At 49.4% G+C, this 16,815-nt stretch overlaps 1 protein-coding gene across 2 annotated transcripts in view; it reads right to left on the reverse strand.

Annotated features, from left to right (window-relative positions):
- Positions 1 to 1,742: 1,742 nt before the first annotated feature.
- The window catches only part of ROGDI (rogdi atypical leucine zipper), a 28,249-nt gene continuing 13,176 nt past the window's right edge, over positions 1,743 to 16,815 (reverse strand). For both annotated transcript variants that reach the window (XM_082429000.1, XM_082429001.1), the window contains 9 exons: positions 16,514 to 16,697; positions 13,957 to 14,082; positions 13,798 to 13,879; positions 12,245 to 12,382; positions 11,994 to 12,111; positions 11,801 to 11,896; positions 7,608 to 7,704; positions 6,840 to 6,891; positions 1,743 to 6,756 (listed from right to left, as the gene is read on the reverse strand). In XM_082429000.1, coding sequence (XP_082285126.1) covers positions 6,537 to 6,756; positions 6,840 to 6,891; positions 7,608 to 7,704; positions 11,801 to 11,896; positions 11,994 to 12,111; positions 12,245 to 12,382; positions 13,798 to 13,879; positions 13,957 to 14,082; positions 16,514 to 16,697 — 1,113 coding nt within the window. In that variant the 3' untranslated portion in view covers positions 1,743 to 6,536. The remainder of the gene's footprint in view (positions 6,757 to 6,839; positions 6,892 to 7,607; positions 7,705 to 11,800; positions 11,897 to 11,993; positions 12,112 to 12,244; positions 12,383 to 13,797; positions 13,880 to 13,956; positions 14,083 to 16,513; positions 16,698 to 16,815) is intronic.

A 16,815-nucleotide genomic window follows, 5' to 3' on the forward strand; every position in this document is an offset into this window, starting at 1 on the left:
TTATGTAAATCTAACTTTTATATGCACTGGGAAACCAAAAATTCACGTGACTCACTTTATTGTGATATTCTCCTCTTTGCGGTGGTCTGGGACCAAACTGGCAATATCTCCAAGGTATGCCTGTATACATAGACAAAAAATGATGCAGGTGGTAATAGTGCCATGAAGAAAAACACACCAGGGGAGGGGAAAGAGCAATGCAGTTGCTCTTTTGGGTAGAAAATATCTAGACAAAGGACCATTCATTCACCTGGGCTCCATCTCAGGAAGGGAAGCCAGCATCTCCTTGGCTTCAGTACTTTCTCCAAAGGCTTTCTTAAAAGGGGAGGAGGCCAGAGCTATGAGAAGAGAAATAAAATGTCCAGCTTCCTCCAAGAAATCTGCTGTGGGCTGAAGCCAACCACACAGAGGAGAGACAGAGACAGACACACAGCGAGAGGCACAGCTGAGGAATGGGCTTCTTTCACCACTTCTAAAGAAAAAAATTATTCATGGCACTTGTTAGGGACCACTGAGGTTACTGAGTCCAAGCTTGTACTGCTTGTTGAACAACAGGCCAGTAAATCAAGAGACGAGTTGTTGGGGCAAGGAACAGCGACTTTATTCAGAAAGCTGGCAGACTGAGAAGATGGTGGACTCGTGTCCCAAAGAACCATCTTGCCTGAGTTAGAATTCAGACTTCTTTTACACTAAAAGGAGAGGGAGTAAAGTCAAAATTTCCTGGTTATGGCTAGCCTCCGGAGGGGATGTATTAATTTCTTTCAGTCATTCACAGGTGGGTCTGGTGAGGAATGTTTCCTGTGAGCTAAACAAAGGTATTTTAGCTTAATGCTCATTACCTGGGAGGCAGGGTTCCTAGAGATGGGCCATTATGGATAATTTAAGCTTATAGGCATCATCCCTTTAGTGATTAACCTGTAATAGAATACAAAGGTTCTCGCCTGTTACACTGCAGTGGGATTTTGCAGTGGAGGGAGATCAGGTTCAACTCTGAATACAAGGAAAGGTGGGAACTTAGAGCCAAGGTGCAGGGCTGGGGGGAGGCATCGGAAAATTAACAAAAGGAAGCATCAGGGTAAGAGGGGTTTCTTGTTGAAGGAAGGCCAGGGTGATCAGACATCAATCACCTGAGGGATGCGGGAGGATAAGGAACCCAGTCGGGGTCGGGGCAGGTGGTTCTGGCTAAACTGGCTACAAGTGAACAATGCAGAGATGAACATGGAAGCCCAAAAGTCAGGGCCTAGTTGAGAAGAGAGTTCAAAGGAGCCTGAATAGAGTCTGATCGAGAAAAGAATCTTTGCCACCACTTCCACGGGTAACCCGGCTCCCTATCCCTGACAGAGAAGAGTGCTCTGGAGAAGCAGGACGTGCCCTTTGGGGGTTCCAAAGGCAGTTGTCCACAATAAAACTGTAAAAGAGAGGCCAAGTGCCTTTGCCTACACTCTGCCTGGGAGATAAAGGCCTCCCATGTCAAGGCCTAGCCCTCCCTCCTCAAAACCCCAACAACTTCTAACCCCAATTCCTTGTCCTGCCTGCTTCTTCCTGATACAATAATAATGGCCACCAATTTCTGATCGCCAGGCAGTACGCATTCGCACTCCGTTTGTTCCTAATTTAGTAACGCCAGAGGTACTGTATCTCTACAGGTTAAAAAAAAACAACCCTTAATCTCTGAGTTTTAGGTATTGAACCCACGGGGGATCATATGGCTAGGAAGTGACAGCAATGGGATTGGAACATAATTTTTTTTTAAATAAATTTATTTATTTATTTTTGGCTGCTTTGGGTCTTTGCTGGTGCGTGCGGGCTTTCTCTAGTTACGGCGAGCGGGGGCTACTCTTCGTTGCGGTGCGTGGGCTTCTCATTGCGGTGGCTTCTCTTACTGCAGAGTTCGGGCTCCAGGCACTCGGGCTTCAGTAGTTGTGGCTCGCGGGCTCTAAAGCGCAGGCTCAGTAGTTGTGCTGCACGGGCTTAATCGCTCCGCGGCATGTGGGATCTTCCCGGACCAGGGATCAGACCCGTGTCCCCTGCAATGGCAGGCGGATTCTTAACCACTGCGCCACCAGGGAAGTCCCTGGAACACAAATTCTTGATTCCAGAACTACAGCTCCTAAGTCCCGGGTTAATCCACCCTAGCCAGTAATAATATCGCAGACATCCTAAGGCCTGACTCAGTCGGCTACACTTGACTCTCTTCCTGTCCTTTTGGCTGAACTCGCTCTGTAGCGCGCCCGGTGACGCCACAGAGAAAAGAGGCCGGGAAGGGGAGGCAGTCCGTATTCGAGTCCCGCCTCTGCCCCAAAGGCTGCGGCCGCACGCAAGTCACCGCCCTTCCCCGAGTTTCAACCTCCGCCCCCGGGAAGGAGCAGCAGCTCACCACACGCAGTAAGCGCACAATCAAGGACAGCGTCCGCTGCGCAGCGACCGTGACCAAGAACGGACCCACCACCCCAGTCTCGCGCGTGTTTCCCAAAGCCTCGCGCGAGGACTGTGCCCGCCGGAAGCGGAAGTCGCGGGCGCCGGAATCGGGGAGCGGGCCGCATTACTTTCCCAGCGTGTTCCGCGCCGCGTCAGACTGGCAGATACCCAGGGGACTCCTTGGGGCGGGGCGGGGTCACGTAGCCTTGAGGGTCTTTCCTGGAGGTGTCCTTGCGAGGGGCTGGGGAGAAAGGGGCGTTAGCCTCCGGGCATGACTTTGTCGTTGCCGAGGCCACGGGCCAGTCCCTTGTGTGCTCTTAGCCTCAGTTTCCACGTGTGAATGGGGGAGGTTAAGTCGTTCAAAATCCTTTCATCCGTTCATACATACATTTTTTTTTTTCATACATACATTTTTTAAAGCCACATATGAGCTATCACTTCTGCCAGCTCTGCTAGGTGCTGGGGTTTCGGCGGCGGTGGTGAGCAGGTGCTTTCTTTCATGGAACTTACGTTCTACAAAGAGAGGCATACAGCGGACAAATAATTGCACAAATAATTGTTTAGTCACCTCTTTGGTAAATGCTGCCAAACGGATAGAGAAGAGGGGACCTGTCCCTCTTAGGATGGACGTGACAGTTGAGCAGAGGAAGGAAGGTATCTTAGAGTTAGCCTGGGGAATGGGGGAAGAGGGGTCCACACAGAAGGAACCGCAGGTGTGAAGGTCCTGAGGCCCAAGAGATCGGGGTGCATTTGCGGGACAGAAAGGAGACCAGTGTGGCCCTGGTGCAGGGGGCCAAGCTTGGGAGATGAGGCTGGAGAGGTGAGACCAAGCAGGAGGGCCTGGGCGGCTCCTGTGAGGATTGAGGGTTATATCCTAAGAGCAAGGGGAAACCAATAGAGTTTGGGGTTTTAAGCAGGATAGTGTCCTGACAGGAGAGGAAGCTTTGTGGAGTACAGATCTCAGGGAGACCAGAGGGGAGCAGTGAGAGCAGCTGGAAGCTCCTGGGGCCCGGAGTTGAGGTAATACTAGTGATGGTGGTAGTCATAGAAGGAGGGATCTGACCCAGATTCCTAAAGCAGAAGACACAGGGCCCTGGGGTTGATTCGGTTGGGGTGAAGGAGGGAGAAGGTAAGAATAACAGATTAGTAAAATGAGGATAGTAACACCTGGGAAAGGTACTGTTGTGATTTAAATAGGCAATAGAATGCCTGACACATAATAAAGGCTTAATATATGCTAATTTTGTAAATAATAAAGACTGCCTCTCTGTTCAGAGCAGTGTTCTTTGTAATGATAAAACCTAAAAACAGTTTCAATGTCGATCAACAGAATGATGGATAAATCTCACAGAGATTGTTTTTTTTAAAAATTAATTTATTTGTCTGCGCTGGGTCTTAGTTGCGGCACACGGGATCTTCGTTGCCGCGTGCTAGATCTTCGTTGCAGCATGCGGGATCTTTAGTGTAGGCATGCGGGCTTTTAGTTGCGGCATGCGGGATCTAGTTCCCTGACCAGGGATTGAACCTGGGCCTCCTGAATTGGGAGCACAGAGTCTTAACCCCTGGACTACCAGTGAAGTCCCTTAATGTGCTTTTTTCCCCTCTATTTATTTATTTATTTTTGGCTGCATTAGGTCTTCGTTGCTGCGTGCGGGCTTTCTCTAGTTGCAACGAGTGGGGGCTACTCTTCATTGAGGTGCGCGGGCTTCTCATTGTGGTGGCTTCTCTTGCTGTGGAGCACGGGCTCTAGGCGCACGGGCTTCAGTAGTTGTGGCACACGGGTTCAGTAGTTGTGGCGCACGGGCTTAGTTCCTCCGCGGCCTGTGGGATCTTCCCGGACCAGGGCTGGAACCCATGTCCCCTGCACTGGCAGGCGGATTCTTCAGCACTGCGCCACCAGGGAAGCCCCTAATGTGCTTTTTTAACAGCAGCAGCAACAACAACAACAAAATAGCCATTATTGGGAATTTGCATTCTTGAAATATTGAAACCTAGCAAATATTCTCATAAATAATTTTAAATAACTGCAGTACTAATTTTTAAGCAGGCATTATTGGTTATATACTGTTCCTATTTTAATTTTTTAAAATTTCTCTTCACCATCTAAGATTTTTATACTTGCAGTGTAACTTGGCTATGGTAACGTGCACAAATCTGAAGGGTATGGCTCAAAGAACCTTACAAAGCTGTACACCTGTGTAACCTCGCCCAGATCAAAATATAGGTCATTTTCAATTCTTTGAAGGCTCCCTCATGCCCCACCCCAGTCGGCACTCCCAGCCCTTGCCCAAAAGCACAAATCTGATTTCCATCACCTTCAATTGATTTTTCCTGTTCTTGAACTCTGTAAAAGGGCATCCACAGGGTGCATTCTCTTTGCTGGCTGGCTTCTTTCACTCTCCATTAGGTCTGTGAAACTCACCCATGCTGTTGTGTTTATCAGTAGTAGGTTCATTTTTATTGCCCAGGAGCGGTCCATTGTGTGACTCTACCATAGCTTATCCACTCTCCTGCCACCCAACATTTGCAGTTCCCGGTTATAGGCTATCATGAATTAAGCTGCTATGAACATTCTCGTCCGTGAAATCGGGGGAATATTTTATTATACCAGGTACATGGGAATTCATTTTGTGATTCCCCATTTTAAAAAATGCCCACTATTGACTATTGTTAATACGATGACTGTATCATTATGACATGAACCTGATTAGTGTACCACATAAAAGAAACCACCGCCCCCCTCCGTGCCTACAAAACGGAACAAAACAATCAGTAAAATGGCTCCTTATGGGACCCGGGCATCTGTGAACAGGCTTGTCCACACACCCTGAAGTAGGAGGTCAGCGATGCTGTCCCTGTTTTCCAAAGGAGGAAGTGGATTCTGGGATGTCAGGTGACTTGTCTAAAGTCCTAAAGTCCTGCAGTTAAAAAGCGGCAGAGCTGGAGTTGTAATCCGTGCTTGCTGGGCCTGGGGAATCCCAAGATGTGTCAGCTGAGGCCTTCACCCTCACCCAGCTGACCCAGGTCAGGAAATGCAGAAGAAATCGGTGCACGGCTGTTACTGGGGACACAACTGAATCTGTGCCAAGCATGGGCTGCAGCATCACTGTGGGCGTGGCAAGAGCTTCCAGAACTGGAGGTAAAGTCATCAGCAGAGAGCAGGACCAGCTGTCCTTGGAATACCCACCTCCCCAAAAAAAGATTGCCCCAGTGACCAGGAGCGTGCAGGCCGGCAGCTAGGATACCACTGCTGCTCCCCATGGTCACTTCCCGAATGCTCACCGCCTGCTTGCGCCCTAGGGGAGCTTGGGTGTACCATGTGGGCTTCCGTGAAGTCCATTTCCTTTCGAGGGTTCCAGAGAGTCCTGGGAAGTGCTCACACACCCTGTGGGCACAGCCTCTGCCCTGTACCCGTGGTCTCTGCTGTTCCTGTCATCTCTGAGAACTGTTTCTCCAGGGGTGGCAGGCACATTCCCTGAATCACTCCGTTCTGTCCACACAACAACACTGTGGGAGCGATAGTATCACCCCAGTTTTATAGATGAGGAAACTGAGGCCCACAAGAGTAAGTGACTTGCCCAAGGTCACATCGCACAAGGTCAGTGGCAGGGCGGGGATTTTCACATCAGCTTCGCCAGACTCCAAAGTTGGAGTTGTTTTCTCACCATTCTGGTCTGCCAGGGTGGGGCAAAAGGGAAGGCAGGAGTGAGGGGCACAGAGTTTGGGGAAGATGGCAAAGATGAGGAGTTTTTAAGTGTTTACGACGCCCCGTGCAGGAGGGAGGCTTTGGGACAGACGGCAGAGCCTGATACGGACAGCAGAGCATGATTTGGAACTTGACTCTGGTTCTGGGGCAGAAGGCGCTGGTCGTCCAAGGCAGGCCCTCCCAGGTCTTCAAGACTCCTGAGGGCCTGAGAGTCTCACACTATTTTAAAAAGAACAATACTTTTATTTGAGGATAGCTCAAAGAAGTCATTTACAAAACGCCTTTTGTTTTCAAAGCACAGCTTTTCATAAAAAGCAATGTCCACCCTTTAATACATGCTCTAGTACACAGGTGTGTGTCAGGGGGCTGCCCAGGACTTGGGGAGCTCCGCGGGCCCGGGATGTGCCGGTGCTCAACATTCCTCATCTGAGTTGTCCTTCGCCCACCAGCAGACCTTTGGGGGTCTGGGGCTGGCCTGGGGGCCAGCGGGGGCAGGGATGGAGGCCGGGGCCGGGGCCAGGTTCACCCAGCCGGGCCCTCGGGGCAGCACGTGGCTTTCATTCAGTCTGAAGATGCGGTAGTTCTCATAGTGGACGTTGTGTGTGATGTCCTTCAGGTCTTGGAGGTGGGAGCTGGGAGATGGGCGGCAGGTCAGCAGGACTTCCAGGGCATCCTCCAGGGCCCCCACAGCCCCCCGGGCTCCCCACATGCTCACCGGATGAGCAGGTCTCTCAGGAGGGGGAACTCACAGTGAGCCATGTTCTCCACTGCAAGATACGGCACCAAACCCCTGAGCACAGGCTCTGTTCCACGTCCTGCCCTCGGCCAGCACCGAGTAAGCGCCTGCTGTATGCTGCACACCCCCTGCCACCGCCAGCCCTTCCCCCCATTTTTCCCTGTGTTAGCCCACCTCCCGTTTGTTTGTTAGTTCATTCATTCATCATGGCTGTGTCCCAGCCCCTGGTACAGGTGGCTCCTATAAACAGTTGTTGAATCTGCAGGGCCTTCCTCTGCTCCCTCAGGTACCCCCTCCCATCCCACATTTCCTTCACTGTGCTTTTCCCACCTGTCCTTGTCTGGTCAGCTCTGTGGGCACAGGGATATTATTGGTCCCGCTTTCACTGTATCCCTTCAGGAATTCCACATAGCATGCCTGGCACATAGTAGGCCCACAATCAATTCTAGTGAATGAATAGGGTGCCTCCTGGGTGCCAGGTATCATGCAAAGCGGAGGCTCTGCCCCCTCCAACCACCCTATGAGGTTGATGTTACAGTGATACCCATTTGACTGTGAAGAAACTGAGGCCCAGGGGGTCAGGGAACTTGCCCGGGGCTTCCGAGCTGCACAAAGGAACTTGATCCCAGGTCTGTCTGTTTCCTGTGCCGGGCTCTGTGGTGGGTGTAAGGATGCCAAAGGCAACAGGGCGTGCCCCGCTTTTCAACATGTTCTCCCCTGAGACCTCGCCAGGGCCCCTGCACTGACCTTCAATGATGCCCCACTTCGTCTTCCGGCCCAGGACACACCTCCCATTCACAATGTGCTCTCGGTCAGCCCCGACCACAGCGAAGGGGATACGTTCCTGCAGGGAAGGGACAAGATCGGAGGGTTGGCCCCACCCGGGAAGTAGAGAGAGAAGACACTGAGATAGGAACCTGTAGGATGCTGTCCTTTGTGGGGAGAGAAAGTGATAGAAGGAACCCAGATATCTGAAGTCAGAAGACACAAAGTCTAATCAGTGCCTCGGTTTCCTCATCTGTAAAATGGGAGTCATGACAATACTGATGCAGGGCTCTGTGAATGTTTGGGAAGCATAATTTTGGGCTTAGCATAATGAAGGGGTTAGCAGAACAAGTCTTGGAAACCAAGTGTTACTCAGAGCTATACTAGTGATATAATTCTGCTCATGCCCAGTTTCTTACCACCTTCAACCATTATCATGAGGGTTAAGAGATAATTTTGTACTATAATTCGAAAAGATACATGCACTTCTTAGTTCATAGCAGCACTATTTACAATAGCCAAGACATGGAAATAACCTAAATGTCCATTGACAGCTGAATGGATAAAAAAGATATGGCATATACACACACACACACTGGAATATTACTCAGCCATAAAAAAGAATGAAATAATGCCACTTGCAGCAACATGGATGGACTTAGAGATTATCATACTAATTGAAGTAAATCAGAAAGAGAAAGACAGGGACTTCCCTGGTGGCGCAGTGGTTAAGAATCCGCCTGCCAATGCAGAGGACATGGGTTCAAGCCCTGGTCCAGGAAGAACCCATATGCCATGGAGCAACTAAGCCTGTGCGCCACAACTACTGAGCCTGCGCTCTTAGCCTGCGAGCCACAACTACTGAGCCTGTGTGCCACAGCTACTGAAGCCTGTGTGCCTAGAGCCCGTGCTCCCCAACAAGAGAAGCCACCGCAATGAGAAGCACGCGCACCGCAACCAAGAGTAGCCCCCGCTCGGGGCAACTAGAGAAAGCCTGCGCACAGCAATGGAGACCCAATGCAGCCAAAAATAAATAAATAAATAAATTTATTAAAAAATGAAAGAGAAAGACAAATACTATATGATATCACTTATATGTGGGAATCTAAAATATGATACAAATGAACCTATCTACAAAACAGAAACAGATTCACAGACATAGAGAACAGATTTGTAGTTGCCAAGGGGGTGGGGTGGGGGAGGGATGGACTGGGAGTTTGGGATTAGCAGATACAAACTACTATATAGAGACTGGATAAAAAACAAGGTCTTGGGCTTCCCTGGTGGCGCAGTGGTTGAGAGTCCACCTGCCGATGCAGGGGACATGGGTTCGAGCCCTGGTCTGGGAGGATCCCACACGCCGCGGAGCGGCTGGGCCCGTGAGCCACAATTACTGAGCCTGCGCGTCTGGAGCCTGTGCTCCGCAGCAAGAGAGGCCGCGATGGTGAGAGGCCCGCGCACCGCGATGAAGAGTGGCCCCCGCTTGCCACAACTGGAGAAGGCCCTCGCGCAGAAACAAAGACCCAACACAGCCATAAATAAATAAATAAAAATTAAAAAAATAAAAAAGATATCTTATTAAAAAAAAAACAAAACAAGGTATTACTGTAGAGCACAGGGAGCTATATTCAAAATCCTGTAATAAACCATAATGGAAAAGAATATGAAAAGGAACATATATATATATTTATAAATATGTATATATAAATATATATATATACATATACATTTTATATATATATATATAAAATATATATATATATATATAACTGAATCAGTTGGTGTACACCAGAAACTAAGACAACATTGTAAATCAACTATACTTCAATAAAAGAACTTTAAAAAGAGAGAGAGAGGACTTCTCTGTCCGTCCAGTGGTTAAGACTCTGCCCTTCCACTACAGGGGACATGTGTTCGATCCCTGGTGGGGGAAGATCCCACATGCTGCGGGGACCGGTCAAAAAATTAAAAAGAAAAAAAAAACAGAGAGAATTCTGTAAACCAAGGGCTGGCAACCTATGGTTCCTGGGGCAAAGCAGGCAAGTTCGTTGGCATACAGCCCCCGCCATTCATTTACTCTTGTCTATGTTGCTTTCATTCTACTACAGCAGAGTTGAGTAATTGCAACAAAGTCTAAAATACTTACCATAGTCTGGCCCTTCACAAAAAAAGTTTGCTGAGCCCTGTTGTAAATTCTGGTTGTTTACTTATTCATCACAGGAAGTGGAGATTAAACACACAAGTGCTGCATGTAGGTTTGTTTTTCTAAGAATTATGTTGTGATGGGGAATAAACTGATGCTAATAATAATAACTGTCTCTTGCACACTTATTATGCATCAGCCCGTATGTGACCCTCAATAGATGTTATATATCTGGATGATTTATTGAGAGGTTAATTTGAATACATTCTCCTTTATTTCCCCCAGCACTGTTCCAGCTGTGACCAGGCTGCTGTCCTTGCTGGCCTCAGGACAGAAAGCAGAAGGTCAAGGCTCTTTGAATCTTTCACAGGAAATACTGTTCATTGCTCCAATGGGGAGCGGAAAGAGGGAATGTGTGGAGAAATTGGATGCCAGACAAGAAGCAGGGCTTCCATGTACAGATGTGCAGTTTGTGTACTGCACAAACGTAACCCACCATGAGGCTGTGTAGGGCTGAAATCCCATGCAGGCTCCCTTCTGTGAAGGAAGCTACTGCCTTTTTCTAATTCAAGCTAAAGTGCTGTGTAGGTTAGCAGGGTCCCTGGGGGAGGGAGTGGAGGCCAGGTGTCTATGGATGAAGAATCCCAGGCCTCACCCAGGTGCTTTGCAGGATCCAGACAGACTGACATTGAATGTACCACAAGGACAGGAAGATGGGGGCTTGGAGGTGAAATTCAGATGATTCAGAGAAAATGAAGATGTGAGCTATTTCCTTTCTTTCTTCCCCTCCCCCTTTCTTTCTTTCTTTCTCCCTTCCTCCCTCCCTTCCTTCCTCCTTTCCTTCCTTCCTTCCTTCCTTCCTTTCTCTCTCTTTCTTCAACTTTACTGAGTATAATTTACATACCACAAAATTCGCCCTTTTAGAAGTACAGTTCAGTAGTTTTCAGTATTCTCACAAGTTGTGCAACCATCACCAAAATCTAACTCCAGAGCACTTTCATCACCCCAAAATGAAAGCCCGTACCCTTTAGCAGTCACTCCCCATTTCCCCCTAAACCTCCCAGCCCCTGGCAACCACAAGTCTATTTTCTGTCTCTATAGATTTGCCTATTCTGGACATTTCATGTAATGGAGTCATATAATATTTGGCCTTTTGTGTCTGGCTCCTTTCACTTAGCATCACATTTTCAAGGTTTATCCACATTGGGTTAGGGTTAGGGTTAGGGTAGGATCTATCAGAACTTTATTCCTTTTTATGGCTAAGTAATATTCCCTTGTATGGATAGACCACATTTGTTTATCCATTCACAAGTTAATGGACATTTGGAATGTTTCCACTTTTTGGCTATTACAAATAATTCTATATGAACATTTGTGTATGAGTTTTTATGTCAACATAGGTTTTCATTTCTTTGGGGAGTGGAATTGTTGGGTCATATAGTAACTTAGTGTCTAAGCTTGAAGAATTGCCAGACTGTTTTCCAAAATGGCTGCACCCTTTGACACTTCCACAAGAAGTGTGTGAAAGTTCCAATTTCTCCACATCCTCATTAACACTTGTCATTGTGTGTCATTTTGATACTAACTACCCTAGTGGGTGTGAGGTGGTGTCTTATTGTGGTTTTGATTTGCATTTCCCTCATGACTGATGATGTTGAACAATTTTTCATATGCTTAGTGGCCATTTGTATAAATTCTTTGGGGAAATGTCTATTCAAATCCTTTGCCCATTTTTAACTTGGGGTACTTGTCTTTTATTGTTGATTTGTAAGCGTTCTTTATATATTCAGGATACAAGTCCCTTATCAGATATATCATTTGCAAACATTTTCTCCCATTCTGGGGGTTGTTGATATGACCTATTTCTTGCTCACCTTGAGTTTGTGGATGAGTGGAGATTCATACCTGCTAGAAATATATGAACTTTCCCCAAGTTGCAGAGAGAGACGAATCTTCAGATGGAAAGGATGAGTGGAAAGCACATCACCCAGCCTCGGTCCCACCAGCCTCCCCACCTCCCATGGCCTCCTACCCGGATCTTGCTGTTGAGGATCTTGTCATTGATGTCCTCATCGAAGCACTTCTGTGGATACACCTCTATGCCGTGAGTCTTCAGGTTTTCCTGGATCTGGGGACCACACACAGGTGACCTCAGCCCACCTATGCACTCTCCCCCGCCTCCACACCCCCACTGACCTCAGACTTGTCCCAGGTGCCCAGATCACCCTGTGCCTGAAGGCTTCTCGCTCCTCAATGGTCAGGCTGTCGGCCCGGGCGATCACAGGCACCACGTTCACAGTCCGGCAGAGCCGCTGCAGGAACTCAATGTCCAGGGGCCGCAGGCTGCTCAGGCGGGGCAGCGATGGCAGTGAGCATACGATGAGTGGGTGGCAGCCCACAGCCCACCCTGGGGGTCCCTCCTCCTCCTCTTCTCCCCACGCAGGTGGCCCTCTGCCCGCCGGCTCAGCCACCTCACCAGTGCCCGGTGGGTGGCACGAAGTACACGCAGCAGTGCACTCGGGTGTCGGGGATGTGTCTCTGCCGGGTAATGAGGATCTCCTCCTGCAGGTACTTCTCATACTGCTCACTGATGTAGCCCAGGATGGGGTCCCAGCTGGGGTGGGAGATGGCTCAGCCTCAGAACCTCGCCAGGAGCCCCCCTCAACCTAGGTCCTCTGGGTGCTCTCCCCTCAGGATGACCAATCGCCCCGTTTGCCTGGGACACAGGAATTTCAGTCCCACACAACCTGAGGCCCTTGGTCACCCAAGTACCATCCCCCCACACCCTTGCATCTTCAGAGAGACCCCTGCTTCCTCTTCCGTAAAATGAGGACAGTAAGAGAGCGCCTACTTTGTAGGGGAGGAGTGAGCATTAAAGGAGAGAAATTGCCGCAGCCTGGTTCAAACCACCAGGGACTCTCGCCCAATTGTTGCCAGGGTCCCTTCCCCCCACAGGACTATTGTCAACACAGCGGCCAAAAAGACCCTTTTCCTGCTCAGCCTCCAGTGGCCAAAGAAAAGCCAAAGTCCTTATGTTGCCCTACAAGTCCCTACCCCATCCCACTGCTGAGCTCTGCCTCCCCTCCCCACCCCAACCCCACTTCATGGCTTTTGCACCTGCCGCCCTCTGCCTTGATCTCTCTGCTTAAAACTGCACTCCCCCACCAACTACAGCTCCATCCCCCTTTCACTCCCAGAAGTGTCCTGTGTTGGTGATAAAGAGTTCAGGTTCACCCTCCACATAACTGATTAATTTTGTTCACTGTTTGCCTCCCCACACCCATGACAATATACATTTCATGGAGACAAAGATGTTCATCAGTTCTGTTCATTGCTGTATCCCTGTGTCTAGAACAGAGCTTGCACATACTAAGTGCTCGGTGAGGTGCTGTGTGCTGGGCTGGCTTCACGGGAGTGTGGATGGAGCCGGCACTCAGGGCTCTGAACCAAGAAGGGCCCACGCAGGGCTGAATGCTCTGCGGGTGTGGTCTTACAATTCTTAGTAATTTTTGAATAAGGGCCCCACATTTTCATTGTACTGGGTCCCACAAGTTGTGCAGCCAGTCCCGATTATATGTGTGTGTGTGTGTGTGTGTGTGTGTGTGTGTGTGTGTGTGTGTGTGTTTCATCTCCTTGAGAGCCTAGAACAACTCTGCAAGGGGGATGTCGTCATCCCCAAGTTACGAGGAAGGAAGAGGAGGCTCAGAGAGCTTGCGTGGCCAGGCTCAGGTTATGCAGCTGGGAAGTGGTCAAACCCAGGGGTCCTGACTCTGGAGTGTGGGCTTCTATCCCCCTGCCATACCATAGCCTCTATCGAGTGCTTCCAGGCAGCAAGCAAAGACCTTTACATACTTGACTCCCTTTGATCTTGGGGGGACAGTTGCACACACCCATTGTACAGGCGAATAAACTGAGCCTCAAAGATGCCACAGCCAGGTGGCTCCAGGCCTGGATGTTTCCCAGAGACTGGAGGGGCAGGGGCAGGGGCAGCCAGGGCTCTGCCCTCCCCACCTCCCCACCAGGACCCACCACTTGTCGTTGTTGATCTGGTCCCCGAAGCCGGGCGTGTCGGTCACGGTCAGCTTAAGCTTCACGCCGCTCTCCTCGATGACTGTAGGGGGAGAGCAGAGGGCTGAGAGTGGGCCTGGGTGGGTGGGGTGGGGGTGGGGTGAGGGGGTGCTCTCTCACCGTGGGTCACAGACTGCAGCTGCAGCGTCTGGGGTGTGGGCACCCCCAGGCCCGGCATGGTGGACTTGCACATCTTGGACTTGAAGAGTGTGTTCACCATGGTGGACTTGCCCAGCCCGCTCTGTCCTGTGAGTAATCACACGGCAGCAACAATGGTGGATGCGTTAGGCATGTTTCTGAAATTCTTAAATAAATTGCTTTAGAAAGTAAACTGTTTTCTAAGTATAACAAATACAGAAAAGCACGTATTATCATGTCTCCAGCTCAATGGCTTCCCCCATTTTTTATTGAGGCAAAATTCGTATAATAAAAAATTAACATTAACCATTGAAAGTGTACAATTCAGTGGCATTGGGTACATGCACAATGTTGTGCAACCACTACCCCTATCTAGCTCCAAAACATTTTCATCACCCCAGCAAGAAACTCTATATCCATTAGGCACTCACTCCCCATTCCCCCTCCCCCCCAACCTCTGGCAACCACTAATCTGCTTTCTATCTATGGATTTGCCTATTCTGGACATTTCTTTTTTCTTTTTGGCTGCGGCACTCGGCTTATGGGATCTTAGTTCCCCAACCAGGGATGGAACCCGGGCCCTAGGCAGTGAAAGTGCCGAGTCCTAACTACTGGACCTTTGGGGAATTCCCTGGACATTTCATATAAATGGAATCTCGCAATATTTGTCCTTTTGTATCTGGCTGCTCCCACTCAGCATAATGCTTTCAAGGGTCAGCCACACTGTTGCATGTGCCAGAACTTCATACTTTTTCATGGCTAAATAATATTCCATCAGATGGATAGACCACACTGTGTTTATCCATTCATCTGTTGATGGGCAGGTCAATGCATTTTTACAAATTAAACCACCCATGTATGCAGCACCAGATAAAGAGACAGAACACACAGCTCCGCCCAAGACCACTCCTGCCTCCTCACAGTAACTGTTAACACAGCCCCAGGGACAGCCACTCTCCTGACCTCATCAGTAGGGAGCAGCGCTGCCCACCCTCTACTTGGGGAATCACACAGCACGTGCTCTTTCATGTCTGGCTTCTTTTAGTGAGATTCCCCTATGCTGCCTGAGCTTGTAGGTGGTCCATTCTCCCTGCTGTGCAGGCTTCTCAAACTCCGAGGACCACACCGTGCAGTAGGAAACATCCTACATCACAGGGCAGGACACACTTTTGTGTCTAAAACTGAAACTGGGACTTCCCTGGTGGTGCAGTGGTTAAGAATCCGCCTGCCAATGCAGGCAACAGGGGTTCGAGCCCTGGTCTGGGAAGATCCCACCTGCCGCGGAGCAACTAAGCCAGTGCTCCACAACTACTGAGCCTGTGCTCTAGAGCCTGCGAGCTACAACTACTGAAGCCCATGTGCCTAGAGCCCGTGCTCCACAACAAAGAGAAGCCACCGCAATGAGAAGCCCGTGCACCTCAACGAAGAGTAGCCCCTGCTCACCGCAACCAGAGAGAAAGCCCACACGCAGCAATGAGGACACAATGCAGCCAAAAATAAACAAATAAATAAAATTTAAAAAATTAAAGAAGAACTGAAATTGTCCTTTGGGCTGTGCTATCCAATATGGGAGCCACACCTGGCTATTGCCACTGGCAGTACGGCCATACGCCAATCTGAACCGAGATGTGCTGTCGGTGTAAAAGAACAAACCATATTTTGCAGACTTGTTATGACAAAAACAACGTAAATGATCTGATGAATAATGTTTTATATGGATTATATGTCGAGATGATAGTATTTTTGGAATGTATTGGTTTAAGTAAAAAAGACGATTAAAAGTAAGTTGTCCTGTTTCTCTTTACTTTTCTAAAGGAAGCTACTAGGGAATTTAAAATTATGTATGTGGCTCCTATGACATTTCATTTTTTTTGGCCGCGCTACGTGGCATGCGGGATCCTAGTTCCCTGACCAGGGATTGAACCCGGGCCTCCAGAAGTGGAAGTGCAGAGTCTTAACCACTGGACTGCCAGGGAAGTCCCCTCCTATGACATTTCTATCGGGTACCCCCACCTTAGAATAATGCCCTTAGTTGGTGCTACACACTCTGACATTTTATGTTCCATTATATACAGTTTATTTTGTGAGAAGTGTAGTTTTTGACCTACAACATTAATTTTGCATATATAAAAATGCAATTCCAGATAAAACTGACCCATGGGGAACCTCCTAGATGCCAGGCACTGTGCTAAGCCAGATGAGGAAACTGAGGCAGCAAGGGGTCAGAGGCCCTGCCCCAGGTCACACACTGGGGGTCATTAAGGCCTGGGACCAGGATCTGAGTCCGGTGTTCCCTACTTCCTGCCACACATGGCCTCCCTTTTTATTGCTTTGTTTGCATTTGGTTGGGGCTTCACGGTGATTTTTGTCTTTTCACAATTCAGTTTCCCAGATTTCCACCTACAACACTCTTGTGAGGTACGACTATCAGGCCCACTTTACAGATGGGGAGACTGAGGCTCTGAGAGGCGACAGGTCCAGGCCCACAGGGTGGCGTCCATTGGTCCGTCCTCCTGTGAGCCCGAGGCCCTTCACTCACCAACGACCATGATGTTGAACTCAAATCCCATCTTCATGGCCTTGATCTTCAGTTGGTCCAGCACAGCCTCGATGCCCACGTAACCAAGCATCTCACAGGGTAGGGTCCTCGGGCTGGAGGCCCGTGACGAGCTGGGGGAGGGGGACTGCCTCAGGGGGTCCATGGGGCCGAGGAACAACGATGCCTGTCATCCGGGTGGGGTGGGGAGAAGGGGGTCACTGGGGCTCCAGAGGGGGACCACCCGAGTTCTCATTTCTGAACCCTGACTCCTGAGACCTGCTCCCAGGCACTCCCGTACTTCA

This window comes from Balaenoptera physalus (assembly GCF_965194825.1).
Source record: "Balaenoptera physalus genome assembly, chromosome: 16".
NCBI classification, from domain to species: domain Eukaryota; kingdom Metazoa; phylum Chordata; class Mammalia; order Artiodactyla; family Balaenopteridae; genus Balaenoptera; species Balaenoptera physalus.